The 14,775-nt window shown below is 46.1% G+C and overlaps 2 protein-coding genes across 2 annotated transcripts in view; both read left to right on the top strand.

The window, feature by feature from the left end:
• LOC123519098 (zinc finger protein 568-like) overlaps positions 1-14,775 on the top strand; it is a 51,190-nt gene that overhangs the window by 10,494 nt on the left and 25,921 nt on the right.
• On the top strand, positions 4,014-7,147 carry LOC123519099. The gene is made up of 3 exons (XM_045280308.1): positions 4,014-4,216; positions 4,904-4,941; positions 6,675-7,147. The coding sequence occupies exons 1-3, from the start codon at positions 4,026-4,028 to the stop codon at positions 7,112-7,114; spliced, it is 669 nt and encodes a 222-aa protein (XP_045136243.1). The 5' UTR covers positions 4,014-4,025; the 3' UTR covers positions 7,115-7,147.

Here is a 14,775-nt window from a genome sequence, read left to right as displayed (position 1 = left end):
GTTAAGGGCGAAGCCTTAATACTCCGTAGAGAAGCCGCCCACAAGGACAATTCCACCCGCTTCTCTATGGGAGTATTAATGCCTCTCCACACGTCTTGTTCTCAGACTGTAAGTGCCTACAGACTGGAACAAGACGCGCAGTGTATATTACTATATTACTTAATGCAACAGATGCTTACCAGCACCTGTCAAGACGGACTCCCCGTGCCTACGGCTTACTACGAGACATGATGCATATACCACATCCGGTGGTATACACAAGCCCGGCTACCAACTCCGGGTGACAACCAGCCACGCAGGGAGTCAAGATACTCGTAGCTAACAGGTTGTACAGACGATTATTGCACGTCGACTGGGAGACAGCATGAAGCTTCCCACCAGACAACCAGTGTGTGTGGCTAAGGTCACTATACTCAATATACTACAGAAACTACACAAAGCGATGGTGGTGACACACAGCTGCCCACCAAACCACATTGGTGACCACGGCCACCTAAAAAACAACAATCGGGACGAGACAATACTGCGTCCCTCCGTGTCGCCACTCAACAAGAGGGGACAAGCGCAAAAACACTGGAAATACAGCCAAACCAGCTACACTTTCCCCTGGAACAACAAACCTGTTGCTCCACACCGTCACGGCCAAACCAGCAGCAAACCAGCTACTCCAAAAGGAGGGCACAACTCCCAGACCGAGACTGTTGAGCACCCAGAACAGCCCAGCAACACGTGTCTCAACCCTGTGCCAGAACCCAAGACTGCATGTGTCTACCTCCGCTGAAGACTGGCTCAGTACTGGTGTTTTCTGCCAGGCACAACGAGATTGCGGGAACAGAAAACGGGGAGGGTGGCCGCACAGCGGAACAGTGAGAGGCTGTGCTGGGGCTGCCATACACACAAAATAATAAGAAATAAAAGGGAAATTAGGTGGTGTCCCTCACAATATATATATATATATATATATATATATATATATATATATATATATATATATATATATATATATATATATATATATATATATACACAGGCAACCTCCGCTAACGAAGGGGTTATGTTCCTAAAAACACTTCATTGCGAAACTTGTTTAACTGATTATAACAAGTTTAACCCTGATTTGAACTTCCATTGAGAGTAAGCAAAGCGAGAGTGCATCATAGTACAGTAAAAGGTTTAATGAAAGTAAAAAATTGTGAAGTTAAACATTTAGGTAGTTTAATTTAAGTCATTATAATGTACACTAATGTATGTATGTACGTAACTTTATAATGTTGATGATCTTAACTTTATGAAGGGAGGGAGAGTGAAACGGAAAATACACTAACCGGCAACCTGTGGAATGTAAACAAAGTGCGCATCATGGTACCGCATACAAAACTTATGTACCACATTTCCACAAGGCTTTCCATTTTATCCATTGTAGAGTCACGAGTTCAGGTGGTTCTTTTAGCTTTCAAAGAAGATGCGGTCTCACCAGGCTTCTTAATAGTCTCTGCTGACTTGAAAATAGTAGACAGTAGATGGAGTCAAGATGGTGGCAAGCAATGTTATTAGTTTTCTGGCCTCTCTCTAGTCTGTGAATAATACCCAGCTTCACTTCGAGAGTAAGACACTTCCTGGTCTTCTTAGGAGCGTTAGGCCACATTGCAGGGCGTTTTGGTGGTAAGTTGAAATAGGGAAGATGAGCTGCTGGTGACGCTGTTATGTTTTGACTGGGGAGTGAGTGGTGCACGTGATCTTGATCTTGATCTTGATGCTACAGGTGATGCAGAATTTCTTCTAAGTCAGGCCTTTGTATCGGCAGTGCCTGTGTTGTCCACGAGATGCTTGATCTTGATCTTTGTGGGTTAGTCAGTAGCTAGTGTCTGTACGACAACGTGCAGCCTGGCATCATCTTACGCCAGGCTACACGGTAGGAGCTTCCGCGCTAGCTAGGGAGAGACGCGCTGTACACCCTCTTCTGTATTTGGGGAAATATACCGGACTTCTGTTACTCGTGTGTTTCCCTCGCACCTCTATCACTCCCAAAGAACCTTCTACAGTGGCTAGACCACAAGAACAAACATGGCGCAGTGAGTATCGAGTGATATGTGCTGTCGAGTGTCTTGGTGAAGCCGGTAGCGTCTGTGTACCCCAGCCCGCCACTTGGATCTACACTCCAGGACCTCTACAGTCTACCCAGCGACTACAGTGGACCTACAGTGACTTGTGGAGTGCAGTGCAGTGGTACTAGTGCCGTGGACAGTGCAGTGCAGTGATATTTGTGCGTAGTGTTGCCTCGCTCTTATGGTACCTATGCTTAAGGGTGAGACTCGCACGCACTCGCCACGCTAGAGCGGCGAGCGTCACGTATTCCCTCGTCACTGCTCGGGGACCACTGCCGCGCTCCTTGGCATGCCGCAGGGCTGCTGCCTTGCGCTGCCGGGCGTACGGATCTCCCTCACCGCCACACCACCCATTTGCATCTGCACGTATTTCCTTCCACAGTGATTGTTTCGTTGCTTACAGACTCCGAGGAGTGGATCCGGTCTACAGGCACGATTCATGTCACCGCGTGGAAAGAGACATGGGAAGACAGTCTCATCAACACCAGAAAAGTCTGAGACAACCATGGCTGCACCACCACCGTCAGACTTACTCACCCTTCTACAGTACATGGAAGAGAGGGACGAAAAACGCCGGCAGGAGGACGAGAAACGACGGCAGGAGGAACAGGAACTGCGCAAACAGGAGGCAGCTATCAGACAGGACGAGTTTGCTGCCCTTCTCTCAGCATTCAGTAAGGGTATGAGCTCTGCAGTGTCTACAGCTGGGGCGGGCGCGGTGTCATCCAGCCCCCACCCTCCCGCCCTCCTCGCCCCGTCTTCCCCCGCCACCCAGGCCGCCACACTCACACGCCAAAGCTGTCATCTCACCGCCTCCTCCTCTACAGCCTGACGTGCCTTACCAGGTTTTTCGAGAATGGAGCAGACGATGGCGCGACTACGCAGTGATGACGGACCTGACTACTTTGCCTCTCAGTAAACGTCACATTCAACTGAGAGCCTGCCTGAGCCCAGAGGTACTACACACCCTTCACTATCGCCTTCAGATTCCTCAAGACGACTCAACACCGATAGAAGACCTGCTGACCACGCTTGATAGTTACTTCAAGGCTCAGACCAATGAAGCCTTACGGCGACGAGAACTGTTCAGCTGCCGTCAGAGTGTTGGAGAGCAGTTTAATGAGTTCTTTGTGAGAGTCAAGAATCTAGTAGAGGCTGTGGATGTGTGTAAAGGGGGCAACACGGACTGCGAAGAAATGCAGATGAAACAAGTGATACTCATGGGAGTGATTGACCAGGAGTTAGTGCAGGAACTCATTGGCATCATCCCTACACACTCACTTGATAAAGTTGTGCAACACTGCTACGCATTTGAGGCCGCCAGACGCACAGCCAACGCCATCACTTCTCCTGCACAAGCCCTCTGTGCTGTGTCAAGGTACAAGAAGGACAAGAAGGCAAGGCAGCACGCCTCTGCACCGACTCAACCTCTCTCAGACGCATGTGACAGCTGCGGACGCCCACATGCTAAAGGAGAATGCTCAGCAGCACTAGTTATCTGTAGCAACTGTGGTATAAAGGGCCATCGAGTACGGATGCCACGGTGCCCTGCCATCAACGCTACATGCAAATGCTGTGGAAAACAAGGTCATTTTGACAGGTGTTGTCGCTCATCCAAACCTGCAGCATCCTCCTCGGCCCTCGCCAAGTGTAACAAGTCACCAGGACCGTACCCGAGGAACAAGAACAAGTACCCCAGTGTTCGCCATATTATGGACAACACACACCCCATCTGAGACTTCTCCGTTTGTAGTCGTCGAGATTAGTCATGTCAAGGGGACAGGTGTACTTACCTTGTTGCCGGACACGGGTGCTGACACAACCATCATTGGAGCAGACCACCTTAACGACATTGGCCTGACACTTGCTGACCTCCACTCATCTCCACAGAGGCCAACGTACAGCGCTGATGGATCACCCATGCAGCCTGTCATCGGTTCTGTACAGGTGAAGATGACGGTCAAAGGACACAGCATTGAGGAGTGGATTCATGTGTATCCAGACATACCTGTCCCTTTGCTGTCTTACAGGGCATGCAGGGACCTAGCCCTCATCCCTGAGCGGTTCCCTGCCCCTATTGCACAGGTGACACACGCCGCTGTGAGAAATGGAGACACCGAGACTGTTGACGAAACCAACAGAGTACTGGAGATCACAGCAGGCGATGACGTCTCCGTTCCCCATGCTTTCCTGCCACACCTGCCTTTCAACAGTAACACTACTCCTGAACAGGCCAAGTCATACTTCTTGGAAGAGTATGCTGATGTACTTGTCAAGAAAGAGGATCTGCAGACGATGCCGCTCCGCCCCATGGTGGGGCCCCCGATGCGTATCCACTTGCGGGATGATGCTCAGCCGTTCGCTATACATACCCCACGGCAGATCCCTTTGGCATACCAAGATGACGTCAAGCAGGAACTACACAGCATGGAGGCTCAAGGAATCATTGCTCCAGCTGGTGATGCTCCCTCACAGTGGTGCCACCCACTTGTTGCGGTGCCCAAACCCAAGGGAGGAGTACGCATTACCACAGACCTATCTAAACTGAACAGTCAAGTCTCACGGCCCGCCCACCCGTCTCCCACGCCCTTCAGTGCCATCAGGAGTGTCAAGCCAGGTACCAAGTACTTCACTACCGTTGATGCTCTTCACGGGTACTGGCAGCTGGAGCTTGCGGCAGAGGATCAACACTTGACAACCTTTATAACGCCCTACGGTCGCTACAAGTACCTACGGGCCCTATGGGATTCGCTGCGACTGGTGATGATTTCTGCCGCAAAGGAGATGTAGCTCTTCAGGGATCACAAATTGCGTCAAGGTTGTCGACGACGTTCTCCTGTACGACGAGGAACTCCTGCCCCACTTGTCTCGAGTCAACGAAGTTCTCGCACGATGCCGGGCCAGTGGAATCACCCTGAATGCGGAGAAATTCGCCCTTGCAAGACCCGCAGTTACGTTCTGTGGATTTGTGCTCTCAACAGAAGGGATATCTGCAGACCCTGAGAAAGTACGGGCCATCGCTGAGTTCGCCACACCAGCCAACATCACTGACTTGAGATCCTTCATGGGACTAGTCAACCAGTTGACAGAGTTCTCCCCTGAAATCTCGACAGCAGCACAGCCACTACGCCCACTTATGAGTCCTAGGCGTGCCTTTACATGGACCGTGGACCACGACACTGCATTCCAACGGGTGAAGAAGGCACTGGCCAGTCCTCCAGTATTGGCCGTGTTCGACCCGCAGTTGCCCACCATCCTTCAGACGGACGCATCCAGACTCTATGGTGTCGGCTACGCCCTGCTACAAGATCATGGAGGAGGCCACCTCCGGCTGGTACAGTGTGGCTCACGTTTCTTGACAGACACAGAAACACGTTACGCCACAATCGAACTCGAAATGTTAGCCACAGTTTGGGCGATGCATAAGTGTGGATATTATCTCAAAGGACTTCAGACATTTGCACATGTTACAGACCACCGCCCACTCATCCCCATACTTAACAGCTACACCTTGGATGCAGTCGAGAATCCCAGGCTACAAAGGCTGAAAGAAAAACTGTCACCATTCATCTTCACTGCTCGTTGGTGTGCCGGCAAGAAACTCTGTATTCCTGATGCCTTGTCCCGCCATCCTGTCAGCAGCCCTACAGATGAAGACGACATGTTAGTTGACGTCTCAGCTCATGCAGCAGTCACCGTACGAGCGATATATTCCCTCGCCTCATCTGACGACTCGCAGCCAGCCACATCAGACGTCCAACTCGAAGAACTCCAGCAGGCAGCACGCACCGATGAGACCTACATCAGGCTCCTGAACTGCGTACGCAATGGGTTCCCCTGTCATCGCTACGACCTACACTCCACTCTACTCGACTACTGGAAGATCCGTGATGAGCTGTACTGTGATGGCGATCTAGTCCTATACGGTCCGCGCATCGTAGTACCTGCAGCGTCCCGCAAGTCTGTGTTGCGACGCCTGCATGATAGCCATCGCGGAGCTGAAGCCACCAAGCGCCGAGCTCAGCAAACAGTGTTTTGGCCCGGGATCAATTCAGACATCACCAATGTTGTCCGTGCCTGTGACGCCTGCCAGATGCTCCTTCCCAGTCAACAGCGTGAAGTATACAGGAATGATGACAAGCCGACGCGACCTTACGAGTCCATCTCGGCTGACTATTTTCAAGTCGCAGGGGAAATCTTTCCTTGTCATAGTTGACCGACTGTCTGGCTGGCCTGATGTCTACCCATGTGGCAGCAACACTACTACTGCCGCCACGATAGATCACTTCAGCAAGTACTTCAGCGACCACGGTGCCCCAGTCCGCCTACGCACCGACGGAGGTCCACAGTTTGCTGCCAAGGCGTTCTCGGACTTCCTACTACGCTGGAAGGTCCAACACATCCTCACTTCACCGCATCATCCCCAGTCCAATGGTCATGCAGAAGCCGCTGTTAAGTCGTTGAAGCACCTTATCCTCAAGGTGGCGCCTTCAGGCAACATCAGGACCGAAGTCTTCGACCGCGGACTGTTAGAGATGAGGAACACCCCTAACCACTCTGGACGTTCTCCGGCACAGATTCTTTTTGGCCACTCTCTTCGCACTTGTGTCCCTGCCCACCCGAATTCCTTTCGGCCAGAATGGCAGCCAAACGCTGAAGAGTGTGAAATGCGTGCCACCCAGCGAGATTTCGACGTCCAGTGTCACTACAACAATCGGGCCCGTCAGCTTCCAGTCCTGCCCCTTCACCAACGCGTACGCATCCAGGACCCAGTGTCGCACAGATGGTACCAGACAGGGACAGTGGAGGCACAACCAAGGCCCCGCCAGTATGACATCCGCCTCCCCAGTGGCCGCACCATCCAACGCAACAGGATTCACCTACGCCCAGTGCCGCCCGGAGACGGAGACCCAGCACCTGCCCCTGCCGCTGATGATGCAGTACCCCAGGCTCCTCCTGGCCCTAGACGTTCCGAGCGACTACGTCAACGCCGGGACACGCCAGCATGAAGCTCAAGACGTCGCTATGAGCTCCAAGGGGGGGGAGGGAGGTGTGGGTTAGTCAGTAGCTAGTGTCTGTACGACAACGTGCAGCCTGGCATCATCTTACGCCAGGCTACACGGTAGGAGCTTCCCGCGCTAGCTAGGGGAGAGACGCGCTGTACACCCTCTTCTGTATTTGGGGAAATATACCGGACTTCTGTTACTCGTGTGTTTCCCTCGCACCTCTATCACTCCCAAAGAACCTTCTACAGTGGCTAGACCACAAGAACAAACAATTGACTGGCTGGGTGACCAGCAGGCGACTGAAGTGAATTACACACACTTTCATGCGCCAACCTGTTAGTGGATCTCTCTCTCTCTCTCTCTCTCTCTCTCTCTCTCTCTCTCTCTCTCTCTCTCTCTCTCTCTCTGACAAGTTACCTTCTACCATTTTATTATAAAATCGAAGATAATGAAAAAATTAACATGAAAGAATGATAGGTAATATTTTGTTTCACTTTCCGAGTCCTCACTAATGTCTTCGCTTTCTTCAGTTTCTTCTTCTAAATATTCACTGTCACTGTCTTCAAACTCAGAAGCACTGCTAAATACATATGTTCTGTCCTGCTCCATGGTGAGTTATGATCTGAGATCCTTCGCTCTTATCAGGATGTCTCTTTGCACTTATCATGGTGCTTTCCACCCGGCGGGTCGCTGGGGTTGCCAAGTGTCGCCTGGAGAAAGGGAAATAGCTTAGTTACCGCTAAATTTCCAGAGCTATAGTGACAACACTATATGTGGAAACATGCCAGACACTTCCACTCACCATCTGACTCGAGAAACCGTGCTTGGAACTCAAAATTGAGGCGCGAAAATTCTTGATTACGGGTATGATCGTCGTCGCTACGTATATATATGATTGCTGGAAGGAAAGGGTTAATGAACGTTCGTTTAATGAATTTCTGGTTTAACGTACTATGTAAAGTTTGACCAAAAATCCGCATAACGTACAACCACATCCGTTTTAGTGAATTTTCCGGGTTTGAATTTGCTAAGTTGAGGGACCGAACGCAGTAGTATTGCTATGATTGGCTGGCTCCCCGTCTCTGTCTCTAACGCTCCTTGAGCTGGATCCAAGATTCTTTAACAACGTCAGAGCAACCTCTTGCAGCGAAATGGCATCCATGAACGTTTGGAGGACGGTGACAAGGTTGCTTTCAGGTTGCTCTGAGGTTGCTGGGAACACCACCTCTGGAGGTGGTGTTACTGTCTTATATATGCTTTTATTTTCACAAAACAACATTTCTATTAGCTTTTTACAAACCTTGCCCCCAAGAAAGGATTGTTTTGTAATTCATAAAGTGAAATCTTACATGGAATACCAGAAAATAAAGCATAGACGAGATGAGCCACAGACGAAGCGAGAGACTCTTGGCCACTCGGCCACTTCTTCTTCTTGTGACCCTTTTGCTTGAGTGTTACTTTCATCATGATGTTTATGTTTTCACTCCTCTATTGCCTGCTATAATGGATATATCTTAGTATTCATATACGCTCATGCTACGAGGATAACCTTGACTCCGTGGCACTGAGTGTTAGTGAATTACTAATGAAATACTGCGGTATTTCATTAATAATTTACTGTCACTCAGTACCACGCAGTTGTGGTTATCCTCATGGCATGAGCGTATATGAATACTAAGATATGATATATATTATAGCAGGCAAGAGAGGAGTGGAAACAAATATCATGGGGAAAGACAACACGCAGGCTAAAAGGGTCACAAGAAGAAGAAGAAGAAGCGGCCGAGTCGCTGTAAGTCTCCCGTTTCGTTTGTGGCTCATCTCATCTCTGCTTTATTTTTTGGTATTCCATTAAGATTTCATTTTATGCATTACAAAACAATCCTTTCTTGGGGGCAAGGTTTGTAAAAAGCTAATAGAAATGTTGTTTTGTGAACATAATGCGAGAATGTGAGAGAATTTGTACGTAGCTCCTCTAACTTCCAATGACTCATATGACATCATAAAAGTACAGGGAGTCCTCGGGTTACGACGGTCTTGACTTACGGCGTTTCGTGGTTAAAACATAAAAAATAATATTAGGCGTCATTCCGTCTTACGTGGTTTAGCAAAGTAAGCGACGTAAACAAACACAGACTAGTTTCGGGCGTGCGGCGGAAGAATATGCTTTGTTGTGGTTGTAAGGCGAGGAAGACGGCGTCTCAAGTCTCTGAACATACGCCATTTTGGTTGTTTGCACTGTCTCTCTCTCTCTCTTTTGGTTATGGCTCCCAAGCGTAAGGTTCTACTTCTCTTGATTCACCAGCCCCAGTATCTCCAGCACCTTCTGCAGCTTCCTCTACACAATAAGCCTGTCTCTCCCTCCCTTGCAATGCCTCCTTCCAATGTGCAAGCCAACCAAAGGAATAGAAGTAAGAATTTTTTTTCCAATGTTCCGACTTACACAGAAATTCGGGTTACAACGCGTGTCAGGAACAGATCTACGTTGTAACCTGAGGACTCCCTGTAGTGGTAAACCAGTGGCCTAATATGCTGCCAAACGTATATATATATATATATATATATATATATATATATATATATATATATATATATATATATATATATACAAGCAACCCCTGTTTAACGAAGGTTCACACAATGAAATTTCGCTACAATGAAGGTTTCATTTTACTACCATCTGCTCATTTAAAGAACACCAAACTCGCTTTAACGAAGTTTTAGCCAGGTATTTTTTTTCCAAATTTGAAAGCCTCATCATATCACGCAAGCTGACAGGCTTTTGAATACACCAGGAGCTGCTTGTACTAAGGCCTGCTTCAGGAAAAATCCTGTGACACCTATAGAATAAAGATCAAGATCAAGATCAAGCCTCTCGTGGACAACACGCGTAACACTCACTCCCCAGTCAAAACATAACAGCGTCAGCAGCAGCTTGTCTTCCCTAGCTCAACTTACCACTAAAACGCCCTGTAATTGGCCTAGTGTTCGTAAGAAGACCAGGAAGTCTCTTACTCTCCAAGTGAAGCTAGATATTCACAGACACGAGAGAGGCCAGAAAACTATAGCAGTGCTGGCCACCATCTTGACACCATATTATACTGTCTCTATTTTCAAGTCAGCAGACTCTATTAAGAAGGCTGGTGAGACCGTATCTTTCTTGCAAGCTAAAAGAACCACCTGAACTCGTGACTCTACAATGGATAAAATGGAAAGCCTTGTGGAAATGTGGTACATAAGTTTTGTATGCAGTACAATGATACGCACTTTGTTTACATTCCACAGGTTGCCGGTTAGTGTCTTTCCCGTTTCACTCTTCCTCCCTTCATAAAGTTAAGATCATCAACATTATAAAGTTACCTCAATAAATACTTCAGTGTACATTATAATGACTTAAATTAAACTACCTGAATGTTCAACTTCATAATTTTTACTTTCATTAAACATTTTATTGTACTATGATGCACTCTCGCTTTGCTTACTCTCAATGGAAGTTCAAATCAGGGGTTATATTTGTTATAATCAGTTCGCTTAACGAAGTTTCGCTTAACGAAGTGTTCTTTAGGAACATAACCCCTTCGTTAAACGGGGGTTGCCTGTATATATATATATATATATATATATATATATATATATATATATATATATATATATATATATAATTTTTTTTTTTTTTTACCCAAGTGGTATGTTGGGGACCAACCCAGAACGCATCCCCCCTATTTCCATTATTTCTTATGGGAAAATTACGTCCGCTTAATGAATTTTTGCTCTACGAACAGCTTTGAGACCCCCTATCCTGTTCGTTAACCGGAGTATTACTGTATATATATATATATATATATATATATATATATATATATATATATATATATATATATATATATACATATATACAGTGGGCACAAAAAACTAGTATACATTATCAGCGCAATAAAAAAGTACACAAGTGAATATCCATGTAGGATTTAATTGTGTTTCCGCCACCAGCAGAGTGGGTGGAGCTAGTGATGATGTTGATCGGCTAGAGTCCACCTCTCTTCATTGTTCCTTACCACACTAGGCCTCAGTGTGCCTTCAGGCCTTTTACAGAGTGGGTTTTTGTTATGCTGCTCCTGAGCGCCTCAGTTTGCTACTTGCGCGCCAACTTCAACATGCTACTAGATACCCCACACTCATTATTATGGGTTATGCACAGCTGTCTCTTGAAGTTAAAACTCAGGCCTTTACCCTCCTAGTCAAAGGCTGGGCTGTCATATGCATAACAGCTGAATAAAAGGTGACAAGGAGGACCATTTACAAGCTAAAAACCATAGCTGAGAACCTCTGTCTTGGTGTGATGACAGCCAGAAAACCAGGCTCTGCGGCACTGAGAATGATGTCTCTGTGCACAAGCAAGGTCGTGGCAAGAGAGGTGAAGAAAGACCCTTCGATTACAGCTGTCAGTCTGAAAGAGAAACACCTCAACCTCCTGCACAACGTCTCGGTGCAAACTATTCAACATTGCCTTCAGAAGGACTTAAAATTGCCAGGAAACCGCGCTGCCAAGAAACCACTTCTGATGGAGGCCATGAAGAAGCGATGTCTGGATTTCTGGCGGAAATACAAGGAGTGGACATTAGCAGACTGGCAGAAAGTAATGTTCAGCAATGAAAGCACCTTCTGGCTTGTCAGGGGTGACTCCATGGTCATGAGGAGGCACAGTAACATGTCCTGTTATGACCCTCAGTACACTGTCAAAACAGTCAAACAGCTAAACAGTGTTATGGTGTGGGGAGCATTCATTGGTCATAAGGGCTCTATTGGACTCTACTTTCTTCCTGAGGAAGTGACAATGAAGGCAACTAATAATATTGAGGTCTTGGAGGAGGACAGGCTGACATTTTGGACCATTCATAAAGCAGAATATTTTATGCATCGACTTAGCACCAACATATATGTTCAAGGCTGTCAAGGAGTTCATGGTGAAAACAGTAAACATGTTCTCAACTGGCTAGGCAGCTCCTCAGACCTCAACCACATTGAAAAAGACTGGCAAGTAATGAAGACCAAGCTGGAGAATCTGCTTCCCAGCAGTATCGAGAACCTGACGGAGGAGCTGAAAAAGATACGGATCTACTTCGATGCCTCCTACTTCTCCAGCCTTGCTGCTTCCATGCCTAGGAGGATCCAGAGTGTTCTGTAGTACAGGGGAATATGTCCAAATACTAATTATAAGATAAAATTCTAAATAAAACAGCCCTATTTTGTAGCGTATAGTTTTGCTAACTAAAATTCAGTGATGTATACTTTTTTTTTGCAGCCACTGTATATATATATATATATATATATATATATATATATATATATATATATATATATATATATATATATATATATATATATATATATATATATACAGTAATTGCCAATGTATGTGGATTATAGCAGCCAAGCCCTTCCTAGATAAGCAAAATATCCGGATACGTGGAATTTCCTATCCCAACCACTTATGAATTGAGAAAAATATGTACATAACCCAAATGGGTAAGAAAACAATGCATGAAAGCACATAACTGATGACACATGTCACCATGTGTAGAAACAGTAGGCACTCCAGCCATGCTGGAATGATGAAGAACACCATAAACTTGCTGAATAGCGTCGCCATTACTTGAGCTGTCTGTGGGTGAGAGCGGAATGGGCCAGCAGCGTGGGTATGAGGAAGTGGGAGGGCAAGGGAGTAAGTGCTGCTGTCTAGCGGGATTGAGGGATCGCACACACAGCAGGTTTGAATACACTTGGGGGCAGCTCTGGATAGTAGCGTATTCCAGATAGTGGCGATCTGGATATGTGGGCGATTACTGTGTACAGGCAACCCCCGCTTAGCGAAGGGGTTATGTTCCTAAAAAACCCTTCGTTAAGCGAAACTTCATTAAGCGAACCAATTATAACAAGTTTAACCCCTGACTTGAACTTTCATTGAGAGTAGACAAAGTGAGAGTGCATCATAGTACAGTGAAAGGTTTAATGAAAGTAAAAATTATGAAGTTAAACATTTAGGCAGTTTAATGTAAATCATTATAATGTACACTAATGTTTGTATGTACGTAAATTTATAATGTTGATGATCTTAAATTCATGAAGGGAGGGAGAGTGAAACAGGAAAGACACTAACCGGCAACCTGTGGACTGTAAACAAAGGGCGCATCATTGTATCACATACAAAACTTATGTACCACATTTCCACAAGGCTTTACATTTTATCCATTATAGACTCACAAGTTCAGGTGGTTCTTTTAGCTTGCAAGGAAGATACGGTCTCACCAGCCTTCTTAATAGAGCTGCTGACTTGAAAATAGTAGAGACAGTAGATGGAGTCAAGATGGTGGCGAGCAATGCTATTAGTTTTCTCGCCTCTCTTGTGTCTGTGAATAATATCTAGCTTCATTCCGAGAGTAAGACACTTCCTGGTCTTCTTAGCAACGCTAGGCAACATTGCAGGGCATTTTGGTGGTAAGTTGAGCGAGGGAAGACGAGCTGCCGCTGACGCTGTTATTGTTTTGAACAGGGGGAGTGAATGGTGCACGTGTTGTCCACGAGAGGCGCTGTTGTATTCAAAAGCCTGTCGGCTTGCGTGATACGGCGTTGCTTTCAAACTTGGAAAAAGTTACCTGGATAAAACTTTGTTAAAGTGAGTTTGGTGTTCGTTAAATGAGCAGATGGTAGTAAAATGAAACCTTCGTTGTAGCGAAATTTCGTTATGTGAACCTTCGTTAAGCGGGGGTTGCCTGTATACAGGGTATCCCGTGAGTTAAGGTTGCGAGTGCAAGGATATGATAGTTCAAGTGGATCTGATTAAAAAATACTCTATTAACATATGCTGTTTTTTGCTTTATTTAGTTAAAAATTGAAGGTGAAAACAGAGGGGTGACGTGTGTTGCGGGAACCGCTTGAGTAGAATGGAGGAGGAGGATCAACAGCAGCAGCAGCAGCAGTAGGACGCGGCCATGTCTCGCTATAACCTGTAATATCAAGATAATGTGTACAATGCAAACACCCAAATACCTACAAAAACTATTCAAAGATGAGATTATTATTTTTGTTGGTTTATAATAAAAACAAATGTAGCCTACATTAAACATAACACCGCGTTATTTTATTACACCATTTTATTCGTACTTGGCAACTCACCACAGCTGACCAGTCTCTCGTCACATTGAATTCCCGGGCTTGTAAATTAATGTCAAGTCTCACAAGCCTCCTGTCATGTGTTGCTGCATCTTTTAATATTCAAGGCTCACAAGCCTCTTGTCATGAACGAAATTGAATAATGTTAGAAATCTTAAATAATGTCTTAATTGTGACATTTACAGGATGCGAGAACACATCATGACAAGAGGCTTGTGAGCCTTGAATATTAAAGAACACAGGAACACATGACAGGAGGCTTGTGAGACTAGACATTAATTTACAAGCGTGGGAACTCATCGCGACGAGACTCTGGCCAGCTGTGGTGAGTTGCCAAGTACGAATAAAATGGTGTAATAAAATAACGCGGTGTTATGTTTAATGTAGGCTACATTTGTTTTTATTATAAACCAACAAAAATAATAATCTCATCTTTGAATAGTTTTTGTAGGTATTTGGGTGTTTGCATTGTACACATTATCTTGATATTACAG

The sequence above is a fragment of the Portunus trituberculatus genome, chromosome 44, assembly GCF_017591435.1.
Source record: "Portunus trituberculatus isolate SZX2019 chromosome 44, ASM1759143v1, whole genome shotgun sequence".
Taxonomy (NCBI): domain Eukaryota; kingdom Metazoa; phylum Arthropoda; class Malacostraca; order Decapoda; family Portunidae; genus Portunus; species Portunus trituberculatus.
Note: the sequence above shows the minus strand (reverse complement) of the source record. Positions and strands in the feature narration are given on the sequence as shown.